Source organism: Apium graveolens, chromosome 6 (genome assembly GCF_009905375.1).
Source record: "Apium graveolens cultivar Ventura chromosome 6, ASM990537v1, whole genome shotgun sequence".
NCBI classification, from domain to species: domain Eukaryota; kingdom Viridiplantae; phylum Streptophyta; class Magnoliopsida; order Apiales; family Apiaceae; genus Apium; species Apium graveolens.
Window position 1 is genome coordinate 270923363 of NC_133652.1, and position 23326 is coordinate 270946688.

The window sequence follows — 23326 nt, forward strand, 5'->3', positions numbered from 1 at the left end:
AATTCCAGCTTTCTTCAATTGATGCTCTACTTAACAGATAGATTGCAGAACCATCAGTCCTTGTTGAAAGCTTGGCTTCATAAATGTTACCATGCCTGTATCCTTTCAGAACAACTTTTCCTGTAGATTTGCTTACAACTTCACAGTGTTCTTCAAAGAAATCCACATGATAACCTCTGTCACAGATTTGACTAACACTCAGCAGATTGTGTTTAAGTCCTGAGACCAGAGCTACTTTTTTAATAATGACATTCCCCAGATTGATATTGCCATATCCCAAGGTTTTTCCAATGTTGCCATCTCCATAAGAAATACTTGGGCCAGCTTTCTCCACAAAGTCTGATAGCATGGCTTTATTTCCAGTCATATGTCCTGAACATCAACTGTCCAGAACTAGGATATTTTTCCTGTTGCCCTGCAATCATAAAGACCATTAATGATTAGTTTTAAGGACCCAGACTTGCTTGGATCCTTTGGCCTTATTAAGTTTGTTAACATTTGCAGCGGATTTAGCATCAGAGTTTATGTTAACATTTTTCTTATCAGCATTTACACTATCAAACTTTATATCAGAACTTACACTAGAAGGAACAATGCTAACTTTCTTTAAAGAAGGTTTTATTTGATAATAATCATAGTACAAACTATGATATTCCTTACAAGTATAAATTGAATGACATAAACTACCACAATGAAAACAAGGATTTTATGGCCTATATCTAACAGACTGACTCTTAACTCCTGACTTTGAAGGTAAGGAGTTTATGTTCTTAATTTTCCTGCAAAAAGAAGCTAGATGGTTAGAATTTCCACAGTTATAACATGTTTTTCTAGGAGCATTAGGAACAGGCTTGTAATCATTACTTTTATTCACACCTTCCTTTCCATTCCTATTTTTCCTAGGTGACTCTACCTTGTTTGCATTCTTAACATCTTTCAGCTTATGCTTAAGCTGCTTCTTTGTCATTAAGCCTACGTTAACTTCATTTGGCTTTTCTTGTTTTAGTTTGTCAGAAGTTAATTCCTTTTTAACTTCTGATTTATCAGTATCAGACTTTACATCTACAAACTTAACAGGTTTCAACTTTGACTTTTGTTTAACAACTATAGGCTCAATTTCTACAGTTCCTTTATCATTCTTATCATCTCCATAACCTAAGCCCTCTTTCCAGTTTCCACTACTTAACAAATTCTGAGTTGTTCTGCCAGAGTTAGTCCAAGTTCTGATAATCTCTCTTTCCTTTTCTAACTCAGTTTTTAGAGATTCATTCATTTTAAGTACTTCATCCCTAACATAAAAAGCATCATCTCTATCTTTCTGAGTTTGATGGAACATGACTAACTCTTTTTCTAAATAATCATTCCTCTTTTTACAAGCAAGATTTTCAGAAGTTAATCTTTCACATGTTAAAGTTTGATCTCTATAACTAATGAACATGGTTTTAAGATATCTTCTCAACTCATTAATATCATCAGTATGAAAGACATAAGTAGTTTGAGGTACCTTTAACTCAGCAGCATCAGAACTGCTATCAGCATTTGCCATCAAGGCATAGTTTTCCTCACTTTTAGAATCTGAAGTGTCTGTCCAGCTTTTCTTCTTTGTGACAAGAGCCTTGCCTTTGTCACTCTTCACTTTCTTGCAATCAGGAGATATGTGGCATTTCTCACCACAGTTGTAGCATTTGACATTTGTGTAATCTCCTCTGTCAGACTTCCCTCCTTTGCCTTCAGATTTTTTGAAATTTTTTCTTATCAGAACTTGCACCTTTCTTGGAAAACTTCTTTCCCTTCCTGAATTTTCTGTATGCAATCCTTGTGATTCCTTTCACCATAAGAGCACACAGCTTCATCATCTCTTCATCAGCATCCATCTCAGGTAAGCTTTCAGTTTCAGAGTCATCATCACTATCAGAACTTGATGACTCAGTATCAGACTTTGTGATGAGAGCTTTTCCCTTGCCTTTCCTTGAGGTAGCTGCTTTGGGAGATTCCTCCTCAGCCTTAAGAGCAACTATCCTTGACTTTCCTCCTTTCCTCTTACTTCTTTGTTCCATCTCAAGTTCATGAGTCTTGAGCATCCCATAAATTTCATCAAGAGTTGTTTCTTCAAGATTATAGTTGTCTCTTATAGTGGTGGCCTTCAAATCCCATCTTTCAGGAAGTGCTAACAGGAATTTAAGATTTGAATCCTCAAGATCATATTCCTTGTCAACTAGTGACAAATCATTCAAGAGTTTGACAAATCTGTCATATAAACCAGTTAATGACTCATCAGACTTTGAGTCAAAGTGTTCATACTCTTGAGTGAGTATTGTCTTCCTGTTCTTCTTAACTGATTCGGTTCCCTGGCATCTTGTCTCCAAAGCATCTCATATCTCCTTTGCAGTCTTGCAGTTGATTACCCTGTTTGACATTACATTATCAATAGCACTATGCAGCAAGTGTCGTACCTTAGCATCCTTAGCAATTGAAGAGATATCTTCAGCAGTGTAATCACTCTTCTCCTTTAGTACAGACTTTGCTGGTTGACCTGCAACTACAACAGCGAGTTTGGTTGGCTTGTGTGGTCCTTCATTGATTCTGTCAAGATATTCTGGATCAGTAGCTTCCAGAAACATAGACATCCTCACCTTCCATATGGAATATTCAGATGGTTTCAAAATGGGAACTCTAATAGTCTCATATCGACTATGGATTTGAGTCTTTGGAGGTTCTTCAGTTTTGGTGGGCTTGGTTGGAGTTTCTTCTTCAGACATGATTATTTTTGGATCTTAAACTATTTGTGTGTTAACAGATAAGCTCTGATACCACTTGTTAGGTCACACACACTGTAGAAGGGGGTTGAATACAGTGTTTATCACAATCAAATTGAATTAAAGAACTCAAGTAACAGAAAAGAGACTTTATTCAATATAATAAACTCTGTTACAATATGGAACTGTCCTCTCTCAGTGATGAACAAATATCACGAGAGCTGCTAGGGTTACAATGAATATTATTCTCGATAATGATAACACTTATAGTGTAAACCCTATGTCTGTGTTTATATACTACACAGTTACAAGATAATCGCTAATTGATATGAAATATAATTCTGCTTCCTAAAATATATCAATCAGATATCTTTTCTTCCAAGTATTCTATTCTTCATAGAATTCCTTCTTCATGCATATCTCTTCTTGCGTTTGTCTTGATCTTCTTTCCTTTCAATCAGTCACCTTCCTTATCTGAAAGTCTCCTTTAAGTCCTGATATTATCTCCTGATAAATATCTTCTGATAACTTAAGTTCTGACCACTTAAGTTCTGACCACTTAAGTTCTGACTTCAGTATAAGTACTGATTTCCAGTTAAGTACTGATTTGTCCTGTTTAGGTAAGATCTGAAAACTAAACACAAATCACATTAGACATGACATTATCAAATATATCTAACAACAAAATAAGTACGACCTAGTCCATTTCAAATTTAAAGTAGAAACTAGAGCATATAATAATTCTAGAAATATCCTCAACACGTAAACTCGAGATTAAGCATATAAATTCCAGCACATAAATACCGAAAGGCAAAATCGAACATAACATTAAACTCGAAAATTGAGCTCTAGCTAGAACACACCAACACAATAACACTCACAGTCAATATCAACTTAAAGTCAGACATAACAGATAACTACACAAGGCTATGTATGTAAGTATATATAATGTTTAGACTTGAAATTGAACATGAAAGAAGCACATACCGAGTCAAATCGTTATGCAGTTCCGATACGAAGCGAAACATAATCGATAGATACAAATATGTGTATAGATAATCGTAGTATATACTGATATATGTTGATGAACTAGATTTCTGCTAGTCAAACAGAGGAAAAAAATAAGTGATATATTAGAGGACTGAATTTTATAAAGTAAAATATACCCTACGGCCTGCAGTAACGAAAACATTATCTTGACTCATGCAAATTGTACCGATTTGGATTTCTTTGTCTTTGACTGAATCCTGTTCCTTGGAGATTTTAATTTGTATATTCGGACCATCCAGTGATGAGTTGTGAATACCTATATTAATTGGAAGCCACAAAGATGCAGAACTATATGTAGAAAAATTATATAGGAACAAAACCCCAAAATACAAACAAATGACTTCATTAATAATAACATCTTTATACCTATAATATGATAGTTTGTACATGAGACAAATAGTAAAAAAGCATCTCTCAGCATATAAATTTAGCATTCATGATAGTAGTCTGACAGAGGCAGCTATAAAAGTAACGCAACAAGGGGGTCATCATGAAGTTAGAAAAAGCATTCAACCAAATTCAATATGTAAATGTAACACTGTGGTAAAGCTACTTACAGGAAACTTAATAATTTACTAACAACTTCCATAATTTAAATTACTCAATTTGTGTGAAAGAGGAACATTAGATATGAGCTGGTTAAAGAAAACCAGCAACTTGTTAACATATACCAAGAAAGAGGAATCATAATTAATATAAGAAAGCATCGACGCATTAAACAAAAGAAATAAAGAAAAACTTCCATCACCAGCGAGTCCCACAATAGAGAATCATGACAGTGTTTACTAAATAGTGCACTCTTGCACTAATAATAAGAAACCAGGACTCTCTAACACTCTTGCACGCATATGCACCCATAACTTCTCCAACTCGTAAGAAACCAGGAGCAAATCTCTCCTTGTCTTCACCACTTCAAAATCATAGCATAGAACCCCCTCTTAGCAAGAACCCCCCTCGGGCAAGCCATACCCACAGCAAGCAGAAGAACCCTCCCAAACTACCACAATATACACGCCAATTATCAACAAAGACCAGGATATTTAGACGGAAATAAAATCTGCACAGAGAAAGAAATGCACACAGACAAAATACCACCCACCCCTGCATGAAACAAATGATCCCAAAAACAAAAAATATAGAATTGTACCCCCCCTCCCCTTCAAAAACACAGAGATGCAACCCCTCACTCTAAACCCAACTCCTAATACCCAATTCAGACAAGTACAATACTGGATTAACAGCACAAAAAAACTCATCACAGCAAAACCCCAAACCCATAACAAATATTAGACCCACCCAAAAGAATACCAATAAAACACCCCCCTACTCCAGCCAATAAATAACAGAACTTACTAGAGAGTCCTGGTTTCTTACAATTTGGTTTCTATGTTAACATTCATGTATATTAAGAAAAATAATAATAATAACACTTACTAGACAGTGATTACCGTGGCAAACAACTCTAAGATTCAGAACTTGATTTTTGAACCCACACCTGTAGACAGTGAAGAAGAAAAGCACATCAAAATTTCATAGTGTTAATAAGTGAGATTAGAAGAAGATTAATTAAAAATAGGAAACTAATTGAACTCAAAATGAAGAACGAGCCCTAATTTGACATTCAAATTAATTGGACCCTAAATTTATATTCAAATCAATTGAGCCATAATTGAGATTAAAAGTTAAAGCCAGTGTTAGGTAGATTGACTGTGCTGAGAAATAGTAGCGAGAAAGAAAGTAGTGGGAGAAAATAGTAGAGAGAACGAGGGAGAAAATGAGAGATGGTAGTGAGAGAGAGCACAGAGAGGCGGCCAGAGAGTGACAAAATAGGAGAGAAAGAGACTGGTTGTTGTGTGGGCTCAAAATTGCGCGCGTTTTTGGCCAAAAAATTTGAAGCAAGGTTGGAAAATTTTCATTTACCCGCTTTACAAAATTTAGCGCGTCCCAAATTTAATATTCACATTAATTAGCTTAGAAGAATATATATTTACCTTATTCATTTTATTGTGTATATGAATTTCTATATTTATATTTTTTAATATTTTATATTTTAATATACATATATGTATAAGTGCGTATATGAAAATGGTGGGAATTTGTTTTTTCTACTTTTAAAAATTCTATTTATTTATTTATTTTAATTTTATTATGTATAAAATATAATATAAAATTTGTATAACATCACGTATTTTATTATTTTATAAATTCGTATGTTTACATTTTTTTTAATATCCTTTATTTATAAAACTAATATAAAAGTGCTCATTTTAAATGAGGGAGATTTTTACAATTTTTATTTTTGTTACTTTTCACCTTTATATTTTTGAATTTTACTACTTTATAAATTCCTATTTTAAATTTTTAAAAATTTCATTAAGTAAAAAGTTTGTATTTCATCATTCATATTACATATATTCAATTTATAAATCACCTTAAATTCTTATATAATAATTAAATTACTGATTAATCTTAAAAGATATTATTTATAAGTTTTAATACTCTAAGTTAACACTTTGACAAAAATGTTGCAACGTGCAACACTTTTTACCTAATGCAACATCACGTTTTTGGCTAAGCTAACATAGAAAACATAGTGTTGAATTAGATCGCAAGTACCATATCAAAGGTAACATATTAACTAACATTCTTGAAGGGGGGCGTTGCGATAGGCCATATATGGTGTAGTATAAAATAGTTTTGTAATTATTTAGAAAATAATTAATAAATTCATAAATCATTATAAAATCATATAATAGTCCAAAAATTACCAGAAAAATATCACAATTATCTATATTTTATTCTGGACATAATAAAATTAACATACCTAAACTTTACCACATATAAGCATCCATATATCAACACTAATCATCATATAATTCACAAAAAAATAACATAATATTTATTTATTGATAAAAATAATTACACGCTATGTCCCGGATATTACACATACAAGCACAAAACTTATGGCACATGTACTATGTTTTTTACTATAGTTTATGATAAGTCAAAGGCTACTTGGGTTTCTTTGTTGTATGACAAGTCTCAGGTTGTGAAACTGATTACAGATTTTTTTTTATGTTGACACTCAATTCTCTACCAAGGTCAAGATCGTTCGCTCTGACAACGGTACAGAATTTCTCAATAAAGTTATGGCTACATGTTTCGCAGCTAGAGGTATTGTTCACCAGACCACATGTGTTTATACGCCTCAACAAAATGGTTTGGTTGAGCGTAAACACAGAACATTTCTTAATATAGCTCGTGCTTTGAGGTTTCACTCATCTCTTCCCATTAGTTTCTGGGAAGATTGTTTATTGACTACATCTCATATTATTAACAGGACTCCCTCCTTGCTACTGAATGGTGGTACTCCTTATGAGGTATAGTTTCATTATCCACCAGATTTTCATGATTTATGAGTATTTGGTTATCTCTGTTATGCTCATGTGATGCCACATCTAACTGATAAATTTGCTCCTCGAGCAATAAAGGGGGTTTTTATTGGCTACCCGTTTGATACTAAAGATTTTAAAATTCTTGATTTACAAACTAAGGCCACGTTTATCTCTCGGGATGTGACTTTTATGAGACCATTTTTCCATTTAAAGCAGTTGTTACTCCAACTTTGTCTCACCTTTTTCCTCATATTGATTCATTTGTGGACCGTGATCCACTATTTCTTTTTTCTGATCCTTCCAATTCTTCCTCTACTACCCCTACATTTACTTCAGCTGATCATCCAACTCTTTCAGTTAAACTTGATACTTATGCTATTCTTGTTATTTCTCCATCATTAGTCTTACCACCTACATCTACCAGTGATACAGCTTCCCTTCCTAGATCTACTCGTGTCAGACAATTGCCATCAAAATTCTATGACTATACTGGTCTTCCAACCCATTTATGCAACCATATTCACCTCAATGCTCATGTTACCTTACCTACATATATGGTTGATCTGCCTTTTGATGCATCTACAGTGGTGTTAATGTCTTCTTCTCACAAAGTTTCTGAACCCTCTACATATAAACAGGCTGTAAAACAGTCTGTTTGGTGTGAAGCTATGAGTGTTGAGTTGGTCGCTCTAGAAGCCAATCACACTTGGTCAATTGAACCGTTACCACATGGTAAGAAGATAGTGGGTTGTAATTGGTATATAAGGTCAAGTATCTTGCTAATGGGGATGTGGATCGTTACAAGGCTCGCCTTGTTGCAAAGGGGTTTACTCAAACAGTTGGGTTAGATTATTTTGAGACGTTTGCTCCAGTTTCAAAGATGTCTAATCTTCGTTTATTGTTAACTTTAGCTGCTAAACGTAACTGGTATATCAAGTAGCTTGATATCACGAATGCTTTTCTTCATGGCCTATTAGATGAGGAGGTGTATATGGCATTTCCACCTGGTTATCATCTGCCAGCTAATCTCCTTTCTCAATTTCTAGATCAAAGTCTAGTTTGTCGATTACTTAAGTTATTTATGGACTTAAGAAAGCCACTCACCGTGGTTTCTAGCTCTGTCTCAGGCTCTTAAAGCTTTTGTCTTTGTCCAAATGGTCAGTGATGCTAGTTTGTTTCGTGTTCAACAGGATAATTCTGTTTCCTATATGATGATTTATGTGGATGATATGTTACTTATTGGAAATAATGTCAAGTTACTTGATGAAGTGATTCAATTTCTGACTACTCAATTCAAAATCAAAGATTTAGGTTTTATTCATTATTTCCTTGGTCTTGAGTTACACAGGTCTATTCGAGGTATCTTTGTTAATCAACATAAATACATAATGGATATTGTTAAAGGTTGTGGGCTTTTAGATGCTAGAGTCCCATGCATTCCCATGGATCAATATCATACTTTGTTAGATGATGTTACTACTCCATTATTCAATGATGTTACTGCTTATAGGCGTTTGGTTGGGCGCCTTATCTACATGACTATTACACGTCCAGATCTATCTTATCCTGTGTGTAACGCCCTCCAGACCCGGGGTATAAGTCTGGGGGTTACTAGCTAATCACCCAACATGTACAATCTGATTAACAAAGAATAAAGAAATGAATCTAAACCCCTTTAATACTAACCAGGATCTTTTTAGGTTGAAGTATGAAAACAAGAACCACTAACTACTTTATTACAAACCAAATTCAAAATTTTATGAACTCTCTTTATTACAAACTATTGTCTAACCAGTTTTAAACTAAGTTTATCTTTTATTCAAACACATACACTAACTATCTACACTCCACCTGTTAGGACAACTCAAAGCTTTCTTCCTGGATTCGGATCAACACTTTGGGTATGAGAGGATCCCGAGGCTTGACCTACTTCTTTACCACTCGAGTCCTGATGGGTTTCATAATCCTTCTTAACTGAAAACAATAAGGTGAATAACAACAAAAAGGGGTGAGCCAAAAATTGTTCAACAAGTCTACAAAATAGAAACAGTGTTTAAGTAGTTTAAGTGAAATGGTAACCTGGGTATATCTCCAAAGATATAGCCCCGCGAGAATAGAAAGAAGGCTATTACTGGCCAGTACAAACGAACTAAACTGGACACAAGTTCGCATCTATACCCTGCTGATCAGCCTGGATACAGTGCATATCTATATCCCACTATATAGATCCCGTCGGGCACCCAAGCGATATGGCCCATCTTAAGGACCCGGTTATATCCTGGTCCTTAGGATTAAGTAAACTTAATCCCCAAAACTATCACTATCCAGTCCATGGAGTAGCAACCGGAACAATCGATATATTTTGAAATATTCTAATCACGAGAATATATCAGTATTTGTGAGTAACAATTGGAATATAAACAATGAATTCAAATGAAAAAGAGAAATCAAGAATCGAAATGAAATATGAATAAGAGAATCAAAAGAGTGCAAGCGTGATAAGAATATGAAGAAATATCACTATTCTGAAAGTATAATAGGGGAAAAACTTGCCTTCTGCGCGACTCACTGCAAATATGTCACCTTCATTTATCACCGACTCAACCTGCCTTGCTCGCTTAGCTTCTGTTAGAGAAATAGTCTGGTTCAGTCATTTCGTACTTCAATTGTGTCTTGAACCGACTTCACATCGTTCCTATTGTCTACCCATGCGCTTATGACTGACTCGTATATTACATATTAGCAAGTAAGACTCGATTAACCACATAATACACATAAGTACATAATCATTTTTATAGTTAAAAATAATTTTTAAAATAAAAATCGACTCGCTGATCGCTCAACTGATCATTATCTGACTCGTTTCCTATTTTTCGGAATTTTTCAGATTCGTCTCGACACGCGACTCGACTGATAATCAAACAAATAAGAAAGTCAACTAATTTCTAGAAGAAATTAGGCTTTAATATTATTTTTAATGAAAAGAATTTATTTTTCTGAGTCAAAAGGCTTTCGTTTAGCTCGAATCGGACTAACGATTTAACTAATATCAATTAAATATGGATAATTCAATTTAATATTCAACATAAATAATTATTACTAATTTTTAAACCCTAAAATAATTTGTAAATCATTATTTAAGAAAAATCAGAATTAAAAATGATTTTTCTATAATTTTTGGAATTAAAATGAATTTATTATGATTTATTGAAAATTATTTGATTAATTATCAAAATAATTAATCATTTTTAAATAAATAATAAATAAATAATAAATAATAAATAAATAATTGAGAAAATAATTAAATCTGATTTTAAGAAAATATTTCAGAATTATTTATAATATAAATTAATTAATTAAATAATTATTTAACTAATTTACAAAATAAATAAAACTGATTTTTATATTTAATAAAAATAAAAATAAAAATAAATTCAGAAACACTTGTTAGAAAATGAATTCTGACAATAACGGATCAAAGGCGGGTTGAAATTGGGTCAGAAATCGGGTTGCCAAGAACAATTCGGGCAGGATGAACACACCGGAAAATTTCCAGATTCCGGTGGGTTCCCCGGACTCCGGCAACCTCGATTCAGGCCAAAATCAGTACCGTTTGTACTGATTTTTACAGGGTTTCAACTCAAAACAACTTCCCCAATCTGATTCAGGTCAAAACAAACCACAAACATCACGGAATCACCATCTCCGGCCACAACCGTCATGAACTCCGACCAAAATACGAAATCACACAATTGTAAATAAAACCAAACGTTCTATAGTGCAAACTGAAGCCAAGAACACATACAATTAAAGCCCTAACATCTTAATAACCAAATATTCACATAAATTACAGAGTTGTGATTTGAAAATCGAACATAAACCCTAATAATCGTGAATCACTATCCAGACATCGTTCATTCAATTAAATTCCATGAATCGACTATAAATTATTCAACAAAGCTATATCAATCATCAAAACATCATAATAACCCTAGAATCAAAAAGTCCTAATTCGAGTATAAACCCTAGAAATCGAAAATAAAAAACTACGAATCAAAACATGAAATTGATACTAGAAATGGAAAGAACATGTCAAGACCTTCAATTTCAGTACTTGAATCGCACGATTTGATGAAGAAATCAGCTGGAAATCCTTGATTGATTCTTCGACCCGACTTGGTTCTACCCCACCCGGTTTGCAGAGAATTTTGATTAATTTCTGATTTTTAATTAATAATTATAGTTAATTAAATAAAAATTAGGCTATTTATAGTAGTAAAATTAATACTTCTAAATAAAATTAAGGCCCTAATTCTACATCTTTTAAAATTAATAGGCCCCTAATTTTATAATTTTTGAGTATTAAAATTTAATTTATAAATATTTTATATATGCAATATATATGCCAAAATTTCCCAAAAATTGTGAATAATTCAAAAATACAAAGAAATGGTATAATTAAAAGTCCTATAATTTTATTAAAATAAAAATGTGATTTTTGTGGGGTTTTTAACAACCAATGGGGCCCAGAAAAGTCATTTTTCACAAAACAAGAAAATTTATAAAATACCTAGATGTTCAGAATAATGCGATGGTAAAAGTCGTTTGATGAAAAATAAGGCCCATTATTTTATTTGAAATACCTGCTTTACAATCATGATTCGAGTCGTAAAACGTTTGAAATGAAAGCTATAAATGAAAAATAAAATACCTGAAAAATATCTTTAAAATACCGGGACGACACAGAATGTACGCAATATATAGCAATTAGGGTTTGACAGATAATTTCATATAAATGACACATCAACACATATAATTTATTATAGATATGATATAGTACAGACGTAAATTTCACATACGTTACACCATTCCCCCTTAATAGGATTACGTCCTCAGAATCTCGCTACGAACACAAATGAGGATATTTCTCTAACATTTCACTCTCAAGTTCCCAGGTTGATTCTTCAACCATAGGGTTTCTCAACAGTTTCTCTCGCTGATCTAAAATTCTTATCGGCTGTTCTACAAAAGACTCTATCGGTTCATATTCTATTACATGCCTAGAATCAGGATTATATCGCTTAAGCATCGACACGTGAAACAAATTGTGAATATGTTGCATATGAGGCGTTAAAGCTAATTCGTACGCAACTTTTCCTACTTTCTTCAAAATTTCAAACAATCTGACGTATCGTGGCTTCAATTCCCCCTTGTTGCCAAATCTGGTTAATCCTTTACATGGCGATATTTTGAGTAACACGTGCTCTCCTTCCTGGTAGTCCATATCCTTCCTTGCTTGATCTGCATATTTGCGTTGTCTGTTTTGTGCTGCATCCAATCATTTTCGAATAAGTTCTATCTTTTCTTTAGTCTGTTGGATTAATTCTGGACCCAAAACCTTGCGTTCTCCAACTTCATCCCAATATACTGGTGATCTGCATTTTCTTCCATATAACGCTTCGTATGGTGGCATTCCAATGCTTGCGTGATAGCTGTTGTTGTAAGAAAATTCAACCAAAGGTAGATGCTCATCCCAACTGCCTTCGAAATCAATCGCTCAAACTCGTAGCGTGTCTTTAATTGTTTGGATAGTTCTTTCACTTTGCCCATCGGTTTGCGGATGATAAGCGGTACTCATGTTTAATTTAGTTCCAAGGCATTCTTGAAATTGTCTCCAAAATCTTGAATTGAATCGGGGGTCTCGATCAGACACGATAGATATTGGAACTCCATGTCGCATCACAATTTCCTTGAGATACAAGTGCACTAGCTTGTCGAGTGAAAATCTTTCATTGATCGGTAGAAAATGTGCCGACTTTGTTAGTCTGTCAATGATTACCCATATCGCATCATGATTTGCTTTAGTTCTTGGAAGTCCTACCACAAAATCCATCGCTAGATGTTCCCATTTCCATTCTAGAATATCCAATGGTTGCAGTAATCCGCTCGGACATTGATGTTCCGCTTTAACTCGCTGGCATTAATAGCATTTATTTACCCATCCTGCTATTTCCTTCTTCATATTCGGCCACCAAAAGTTTTTCTTCAGATCATGGTACATTTTTGTACTTCCTGGATGAATGGAATACTTCGAACTGTGTGCTTCTCGCAATATTTCTTCTTTCAGTTCTGCCACGTTAGGGATCCAGATTCTTGATGCAAAGCGTAGGATTCCTTCGTTATCCTTCTGAGTTGTGATTTCTTCTCCAGTTAAGTCGTCATCTTGACTCATCACTTCTTCTTGACAGCTGTGAATCTTCTCTAATAATTTCGGTTGAAAAGTCATAGCGTAGATAGCTTCTGTAGATTCATTGGGAACACAAATTTCGATTTCCAATTTGTCAAATTCCTTGGCTAATTCTTCACATGAAGTTAACAAATTCAATCTTTCTTTTCCGGCTTAGCGCATCTGCCATAACATTTATTTTCTCTGGATGATAACTGATCGTAACATCGTAATCTTCAATTAATTCCAGCCATCGGCATTGTCTCATGTTCAATTCCTTCTGCGTAAAGATGTACTTCAGACTTTTATGATCCATGTAGATTTCGCATTTTTCACCGTAGAGATAGTGTCTCCAAAGTTTCAATATAAATACGATCACTGCTAATTCCAGGTCACGCGTAGGATTTTTCTGCTCATGAGGTTTTAGCTGTCTCGAAGCATATGCAATGACATTACCATGTTGCATCAGTACACATCCTAATCCGCGGTATGTAGCATCGCTGTAAATGACAAAATTTCCATGCTCGTCTGGCAATACGAGTACCGGTGCGGTTACTAACCGATTTTTCAGCTCTTGGAAACTTTCTTCTTCAGATTTGTCATCTCATATGAACTTTTCACTTTTTCGAGTTAACTTGGTCAATGGCGTTGCTATTTCCGCAAAATCTTTGACAAATCTTCTATAGTATCCTGCCAATCCCAAGAAACTTCGAACATCTGTCGGTGTCTTTGGCCTTTCCCAACTCAACACAGCTTCAATCTTCGCTGGATCGACTTGAATGCCTTCTCTACTAATGATGTGCCTTAGAAATTGTACTTCCTTTAACCAGAATTCACATTTTAAGAATTTTGCGTACAGTTGCTCTTTCCTTAGAATTTCCAAAGCAATCCTCAAGTGCTCAGCATGCTCTTCTTCCGTCTTTGAGTAAATCAAGATGTCATCAATAAATACAATCACAAATTTATCCAAGTATTTCTTGAATTCCCTATTCATCAGATCCATGAATGTTGCTGGCGCGTTGGTCAAACCGAATGCCATTACATGAAACTCGTAATGTTTATATCTGGTACGGAATGTAGTCTTGGGAATATCTTCAGCTTTAATTTTCAATTGATGATAGCCCGATCGCAAATCTATTTTCGAAAATCATGCGGCTCCTTTTAGCTGATCGAATAAATCATCTATTCTTGGTAGATGATACTTATTCTTGATAGTGAGCTTATTCAATTTCCGATAGTCAATGCATAGTCGCATGCTACCATCTTTCTTTTTCACGAATAATACCGGTGCACCCCACGGAGATACACTAGGTCTTATGATGTCTCGGTCTAGAAGATCTTGCAGTTGCGTTGACAATTCCTTCATTTCGACTGAAGCCATTCGATATGGAGCTTTTGAAACTGGTTCTGTACATGGCACTAAATCAATCATAAATTCAATTTCTCGATCTAGCGGTAACCCTGGAAACTCGTCTGGAAAGACGTCCGAAAATTTGCATACAACTGGAATGTCTTCTATTTTGGGACTTCATTTCTCAGTATCTAACACGTAAGCTATGTACATCTTACATCCCTGTCGAAGTAATCGTTTGGTCTGCATCGCAGTCAGAAATTTCTTTTGCTGTTTTTCCCCTTTGAACATTACCGTTGCATTTTCCGCAGTTCGCAATTTGACTTTCTTGTTCGCGCAATCGATCTCAGCATTATGACAAGCTAACCAATCCATTCCCAAAATGACGTCAAACTCTCCTAACTTAAAAGGAATCAAGTCTACGGAGAAATTATGTCCGACTATTTCTATATTGCACGCAGTACATACTCGATCTACTGGAACTTGGTCGTCATTCACTAATTTTATAATTAATGTCTCGCTCAACCATTCGATTTCGCAATGTAACTTATCAGGGAATTCTTCAGAATTAAACGAACAGGTAGCTTCGGAATCAATTAATACTTTTGAATTTACGTAATTCACCAAAAGCGTACCTGCAATTACACTAGGACTCTGCACTGCTTCTTTTATTGTCATGTTGAAAGTTTTTGCTCTGGGTTGATTAGGCGGCGGTGGAGGAGGTAATGCCAACACTTTCGGAATACTAGCTGTCATTGCTGGTCATTTACAATTCCTAGCGATATGCCCTTTCTTTCCCCACTGAAAGCAAGTAATTTTTGCTGTTTTTCCTGTTGGACATTCGTTAGAATAGTGTCATTTCTGCTTGCATTTGAAACACGTCACTTCCGCTTTGATACATACGCCGGTGTGTTTTCGTCCACAAGTTCTGCAGTACGGCACTGGGACTCTGACAATGCCCTGCTGACTAGGGGCTTGGAAACGATTATCTATTTTTTGGATACCTTATCCTATCCTTTTGAAATTCAAATTTGTCCGGGCTTGAAATCTCGGCTTCCTGGTGGATCGGTCTTGGAAACTTTCCTGTCCTCTATCCTTTTGAGATCTTTCACTTTCCCCTTCAATAATCAAGACTTTCTGGACCACGGCGGTATACGTCGTTAACTCAAAAACTGCAACTTGTCCACGGATCTACGGTCGTAACCCTTCTTGAAACCTTTGGACTCGTTTTTCTTCAGTATTAACTTGTTCTGGAACGAACCTAGCCAATTCAGTAAATTTGGCTTCATACTCTATCATGGACATACTTCCCCGCTTCAGTTCCAAAAACTTAATCTGCATTTGATTTCTCACATAGCGAGGAAAATGTTTCTCTAAGAACAACTCTTTAAACCTATCCCATGTAATAACATCTTCACCTTCTAAAGCATTTTTAGATTCCCACCAATAATTCGCTTCTCCTTTCAACAGATAACTAGCAAAGCTAGTCTTCTGGTCTTCACATACCTTCATTAACGCAAATACTTTCTCTATTTTTTTCAACCAAGTGGTAGCCTTAATAGGATCGGCTGACCCATCATATTCTGGAGGTTTAACCGACTGAAACTGTTTGAAAGTAACAATATGTATAGCTGGTGGTAGCTGGGGCTCAGGACGAGGTGGTTGTTGTAACATTTGCTGTTGAATCTGCTGCTGCTGTTGCTGCATCATTATCATCTATTGTTGCATCAGATGGAACATTTGGTTCATGGTATCATTGGTCTGTTCTTCAGAATTGCTGTTGGAAGTCTCAGTCCTAGTCTTTCTCTTTGGTGTCCTTTGCTGATAATAAAACAAGTGATGTTTCTTTAACAGTTTAATAAATAATTGACAGTAGATAAGAAAACAATTTATCCTATATTAACAAAATTTAGATAATGGTTCGACGAAAGAAAACAGTTTGCTTAATATAAAAATATGAAATGTAAACAGTTAAATGAAATGTTTGTTCTTCTCTTTTTTCCAACAGAATTTAAAGTACGAAAAGTTGTAAAATAATAAAGTAAAGGTAAATGCTGTAAAACTGTAAAGACTAAAATTTTAAATAAAAGAAATTTGAAAAAGTTCATTTTATATATATGACACCAGTCTCAGGTGTAAGTGTTTGGTATAAAAAGTCTCGCTCTGCTAGTTATCACTGTGGCTACAAGTCAAACTAACTACTACCAGTCAAACTAATACCACAAGTCAAGCTACTACTACACACATACGCACTACTCACTATGTCATACTAGGTTGCATCTATATACATCTGTCCTCTGAAGTCAATATCTCAGAACCCCGGCGGAATACGCCTCAGCTCATCCCTAAATATCTGAACCAAAGTCTGCGCCAAACGGAATATCCTGTAAAACTCCGCAAAAGAAGGCAGCCCCTCGTGTGTCAAATCATCCAACTCCCAGGTAGTACTCATCAAAGCAGACTGTAACCTCTGCCTCATCATGTAATCTGGCTGTAAGGCAGCTAACAGTCATCGGTCTCTCTGATCAAATAAATACATAATCTCCCTGCACTGAGCTCTCCTATACTCCACATCATCTTTCATAACCCTGTACTCATTTTATGGTACCATATGTGACTGTGCAACCTGACCCACTGAGTCTTGTGACGGAACCCTCGGTATCCCTGCACCCTGCTGTGGTAACCCCAACTGTAAATCCATATAATGCTCGCCCATCCCCTCAACTGGGATCATCTGAAATATGTCTGGATCTGGGGCATGTACTGGTATAGGAGGCAACACTGGTGGTGGTGGAAGCTCCGGCTCAATCCCCGGTATAAACTGATGCTCTACCAGTAGTGGGATCATCGGCTCAAAGAACTCCAATTGATCAAACATCTCTATAGGGTCATGTACTATCCCCTGTACTGGTGGTACTGGCTCCTATGGAAATGGTGATGGAGGTGGAAGATGAGGAAACATGAACTCAGATACTGGTGGCACAACTGGTGCGACTGGCCCGGTGACTATCCTCTCAGAAGAAGCCGAATAACCTGACGACGCCATCTGATAATATACCAAAGAAAGAAGAAAAGTCACTAAATCATTCCTAGAACTAATACCTTCCTATCCTAATCTTATCTAAGTCCTAACACTATTCTTCCTATTTGACTATTCATATCCTATGTGATCTCCCTATCTTATCTTAACCCTAATGTTCTTATTTTCAGGGACCAAACCTACAGCTCTGATGCCAAACATGTAACGCCCTCCAGACCCGGGGTATAAATCTGGGGGTTACTAGCTAATCACCCAACCTGTACAATATGATTAACAAATAATAAAAAAATGAATCTAAACCCCTTTAATACTAACCAGGATTTTTTTAGGTTGAAGTATGAAAACAAGAACCACTAACTACTTTACTACAAACTAAATTCAAAAACTTATGAACTCTCTTTATTACAAACTATTGTCTAACCAGTTTTAAACTAAGTTCATCTTTTATTCAAACACATACACTGACTATCTACACTCCACATGTTCGGGCAACTCAAAGCTTTCTTCCTGGATTGGGATCAACACCTTGGGTATGAGAGGATCCCGAGGCTTGACCCGCTTCTTTACCACTCGAGTCCTGATGGGTTTCATATTCCTTCTTAACTGAAAACAATAAGGTGAATAACAACAAAAAGGGGTGAGCCAAAAATTGCTCAAGAAGTCTACAAAATATAAACAGTGTTTAAGCAGTTTAAGTGAAACGGTAACCTGGGTATATCTCCAAAGATATAGCCCCGCGAGAATAGAAAGAAGGCCATTACTGGCGAGTACAAATGAACTAAACTAGACACAAGTTCGCATCTATACCCTGCTGATCAGCCAGGATACAGTGCAGATCTATATCTCATTATATAGATCTCGTCAGGCACCCAGGCACTACGGCCCATCTTAAAGAGAAATCAAGAATCGAAATAAAATATGAATAAGAGAATAGGGGAAAAACTTGTCTTCTGCTCGACTCACTGCAAATATGTCACCTTCGTCTATCACCGACTCAACCTGCCTTGTTGGCTTAGCTTCTGTTAGAGAAAGAGACTGTTTTAGTCATTTTGTACTTCAATTGTGTCCTGAATCGACTTCACATCGTTTCTATTGTCTACCCATGTGCATGACTGACTCGTATATTACATATTAGCAAGTAAGACTCGATTAACCACATAATACACATAAGCACATAATCATTTTAATAGTTAAAAATAATTTTTAAAATCAAAATTGACTCGGTGATCGCTCAACTGATCATTATCTGACTCGTTTCCTATTTTTCAGGATTTTTCGGATTCGTCTCGGCACGCGACTCGATTGATAATCAAACAAATAACAAAGTCAACTAATTTCTAGTAGAAATTAGGCTTTAATATTATTTTTAATGAAAAGAATTCATTTTTCCGAGTCAAAAGGCTTTCGTTTCGCTCGAATCGGACTAACGGTTTAATTATTATCAATTAAATACGGATAATTCAACATAAATAATTATTACTAATTTTAAACCCTAAAATAATTTTTAAATCATTATTTAAGAAAAAACAGAATTAAAAATGATTTTTCTATAATTTTTGGAATTAAAATGAATTTATTATGATTTATTGAAAATTATTTGATTAATTATCAAAATAATTAATCATTTTTAAATAATTAATAAAAAAAATTAATAAATAATTAAGAAAATAATTAAATCTGATTTTTAGAAAATATTTCAGAATTATTTATAATTTAAATCAATTAATTAAATAATTATTTAACTAATTTACAAAATAAATAAAACTGATTTTTATAATTAATAAAAATAAAAATAAAAATTAATTCCATAAACACTTGTCAGAAAATGAATGCTGACAATAACGGATCAAAGGGGGTTGAAATTGGGTCGGAAACCGGGTTGCCAAGAACAATCCGGGTCGGGATGAACACACCGGAAAATTCCTAGATTCCGGTGGGTTTCCCGGACTCCGGCAACCTCGATTCAGGCCAAAATCAGTACCGTTTGTACTGATTTTTACAGGGTTTCAACTCAAAATAACTTCCCCAATCTGATTCAGGCCAAAACAACCATAAACATCACGGAATCACCATCTCCGGCCACAACCGTCATGAACTCCGGCCAAAATATGAAATCACAGAATCGTACATAAAATCAAACGTTCTATAGTGTAAACTGAAGCCAAGAACACATACAATCGAAGCCCTAACATCTTAATAACCAAATATTCACAGAAATTACAGAGTTGTGATTTGAAAATCAAACATAAACCCTAATAATCGTGAATCACTATCCAGACATCGTTCATTCAATTAAATACCATGAATCAACTGTAAATCATCTAACAAAACTATATCAATCATCAAAACATCATAATAACCCTAAAATCAAAAAGTCCTAATTCGAGTATATACCCTAGAAATCAAAAATCAAAAACTACGAATCAAAACATGAAATTGATACTAGAAATGGAAAGAACAGATCAAGACCTTCAATTTCAGTACTTGAATCACATGATTTGATGAAGAAATCAGCTGGAAATCCTTGATTGATTCTTCGACCCGACTTGGTTCTACCCGATCCGATTTACAGAGAATTTTGATTAATTTCTGATTTTTAATTAATAATTATAGTTAATTAAATAAAAATTAGGCTATTTATATTAGTAAAATTAATACTCCTAAATAAAATTAAGGTCCTAATTCTACATCTTTTAAAATTAATAGGCCCCTAATTTTTATAATTCTTGAGTATTAAATTTAATTTATAAATATTTTATATATGCAATATATATGCCAAAATTTCCCAAAAATTGTGAATAATGCAAAAATACAAAGAAAAGGTATAATTAAAAGTCCTATAATTTTATAAAAATAAAAATATGATTTTTGTAGGGTTTTTAACACCCAATGAGGCCTGGAAAAGTCATGAAAATTTATAAAATACCTAGATGTTCAGAATAATGCAATGGTAAAAGACGTTTAATGAAAAATAAGTTCCATTATATTATTTATAATACCTGCTTTAAAATCATGATTCGGGTCGTAAAACGTTTGAAATTAAAGTTTATAAATGAAAAATAAAATACCTGAAAAATATCTTAAAAATATCGGGACGACACAGAATGCACGTCACACATAGCAATTAGGGTTTGACAGATAATTTCATATAAATGACACATTAACACATATAATTTATTATAAATATGATATAGTACAGACGTAAATTTCACAGACGTTACACTGTGCATGTGTTAGCTCAGTTCATGAACTCCCCTCGTGAGTCTCACTAGCTTGCTGCATTAAAGGTTGTTAAGTACATCAAGGGTACTTGTTTCCAGGGGATGCTATTCTCTTCAGCTCCACAACTGTTTATTACTGCTTATTGTGATGCAGATTGGGCTAGTTGCCCTGCTACTCGTCTGTCTCTCACTAGTTATTGTGTTTTACTGGGGGATTCTCTTATTTCCTGAAAATGTAAGAAACAGAGTATTGTGTCGTATTCCTCTGCTGAGGTCGAGTACAGATCACTTGTTGATACATGCTGTGAACTTAACTGGATTGTTTCTCTATTGTCTGAAATGCAGTTCACTAATCTTACTCCCATTCAGCTATTTTGTGACAATAAGTCTGCTTTGTCCATAGCTTAAAACCCGTGTTTCATGAACAGACTAAACACATTGATATTGACTGCCACTTGGTCCGTCAGAAAATATAGCAAGATTTGATAGCAACTCAGCATATTGCTTCAGTTGATCAACCAGCTGATGTCTTCACTAAATCTTTGGCTTCCTCTCAGCTTCTTTATCTTCTTTCCAAGTTAGGTGTTTCTGATTCCTTGTGTACACATCACTTGCAGGGGGTGTTACTCTAGCTACTACTTCTGGATCTCAGTAGAGATAAGACAGCTCAACAACAGCTCATATTTCCTCCAGTTCAGCAAGTGTTAGTTATGATATTAGTATTATAGATCTGGTCAGAATATATAATATATATATAGTGGCTTATTCTCCGAGTCCGAGATGTAACAAATTGATATATATATTTTGCATTCTCTGGATAGATAAGAACTCTTCATTTCTCTATATATCAAAAAGGCCTACAATTTTTAATAAATTTTTTTTGCTAATTAATTAAACATGTATATATTAGAAATCGATTTCTCACCCTCCTGCAAAGTGAACAAGTGCACTGCACCGATTCTTCGTTGACGATTCTTTGTTGACGTTTTAATAGAATTTCTATAAGTTTGCGTTCATTGACTAATGACTACCTAACTTTACTGTTTGCTTTGAGCTTGAGGTAGGTTCTAACTTGCGTCTCACACTCCTACAAGTAATTAACTCATCACAACTCTCTTGAAATATTTATTTGACAAGCAAATTGATCTTTCTTTTGTTACTGGCTTACTTATAAATCCATTTGGCCACGTTTCTTTGTGTGCTACTGTTTCCAATATTTCGGACATTGTTTTTACCGAACCACATTCCACATACAGAAGTTTACAAAGCTAGTCATCAGCATTAATGGAATAAACCAAATATAGAATTTATCCTTCTATATTGCGTGTTAAAAGAAAGTATACATAAATCTAAAATCACCCTGTTTCAATAAGTCAAGCATGCATGCTCGCTTGGGAACACGCTCAACCGCATGTTTTTTTTATTTATTTATTTAGGAAATGCATGTATTTACTCTAAATTTACTATATTTCAATTTCTTTTTCTTCTAAATATATTATTTGTGAAGTTTCAAAACGTATATTTAATTGCTATTTTAATTTAACGGGGCAACAAAACTTTGTACATAGATGATAAAACAATTTTGTATCAATTTTTATTTTCGTTGATCTTAAAAATGCCCCATGTTTTTAAATCACACTAGTTGGCTGAGTACCGAGTACTGCTCCATATCCTAGAAATTCGTGAATTTTAATTTTTCAATGAAGTCATACGACTAGACTTGTCAATGGAGCGGAGGTCCGATACGATTCGGTCCGACCCGAACCTTAATAGATGGATATGAATTGTATAAAAATAATTATAACCGATCCGATAATAATTCGATCCGATAAAGATCCGATCCACTAAGAAGCGGATATGGATTTTCACTCATCCGATCCGATAAAGACTCAATCCGAAATACTAAACTTATATAATTATAAAATATATATGTATAATATATATATGCTATAATAAATAAATATAATTAATATATATATATATACTATATTAATATATATACTATAATAAATAAATTTAATTAATTTTATATGTATCAGTATTAATTATATTAAATTTGTACATATATATTAACTATAATAAATCAATATAACTAATTTTATATGAATCAATATAAATTATATTAATTTTATAATTAATTTAACTCTTATCTCATCATATTAAAATTTCTTGTACTCACTGGGTGTCATCATATTCTAATGAATATCATGTGTGTCATAAATTATTTCCATACATAATATTTTATTTATAATTTTTTTTATTTTAATTTTTGAAATTGACATATATA

General features: G+C 34.3%; 1 protein-coding gene across 1 annotated transcript; it reads left to right on the forward strand.

Annotated features, from left to right (window-relative positions):
* Window positions 1-6955: 6955 nt before the first annotated feature.
* LOC141666036 (uncharacterized) lies at window positions 6956-21447 on the forward strand. Its single transcript, XM_074472022.1, has 5 exons — window positions 6956-7172; window positions 7418-7933; window positions 8294-8769; window positions 21194-21274; window positions 21385-21447. The coding sequence occupies exons 1-5, from the start codon at window positions 6956-6958 to the stop codon at window positions 21445-21447; spliced, it is 1353 nt and encodes a 450-aa protein (XP_074328123.1).
* Window positions 21448-23326: the final 1879 nt, after the last annotated feature.

What these genes read in the sequence shown, in the direction of transcription:
- LOC141666036 (XM_074472022.1), top strand. Translation starts at nt 6,956, where the DNA reads ATGGCTACATGTTTCGCAGCTAGAGGTATTGTTCACCAGACCACATGT. An exon ending in GTCCAGATCTATCTTATCCT is followed by an intron (nt 8,770 to 21,193) that starts GTGTGTAACGCC and finishes ATTGTGATGCAG; the next exon opens with ATTGGGCTAGTTGCCCTGCT. An exon ending in TTCTCTTATTTCCTGAAAAT is followed by an intron (nt 21,275 to 21,384) that starts GTAAGAAACAGA and finishes TCTGAAATGCAG; the next exon opens with TTCACTAATCTTACTCCCAT.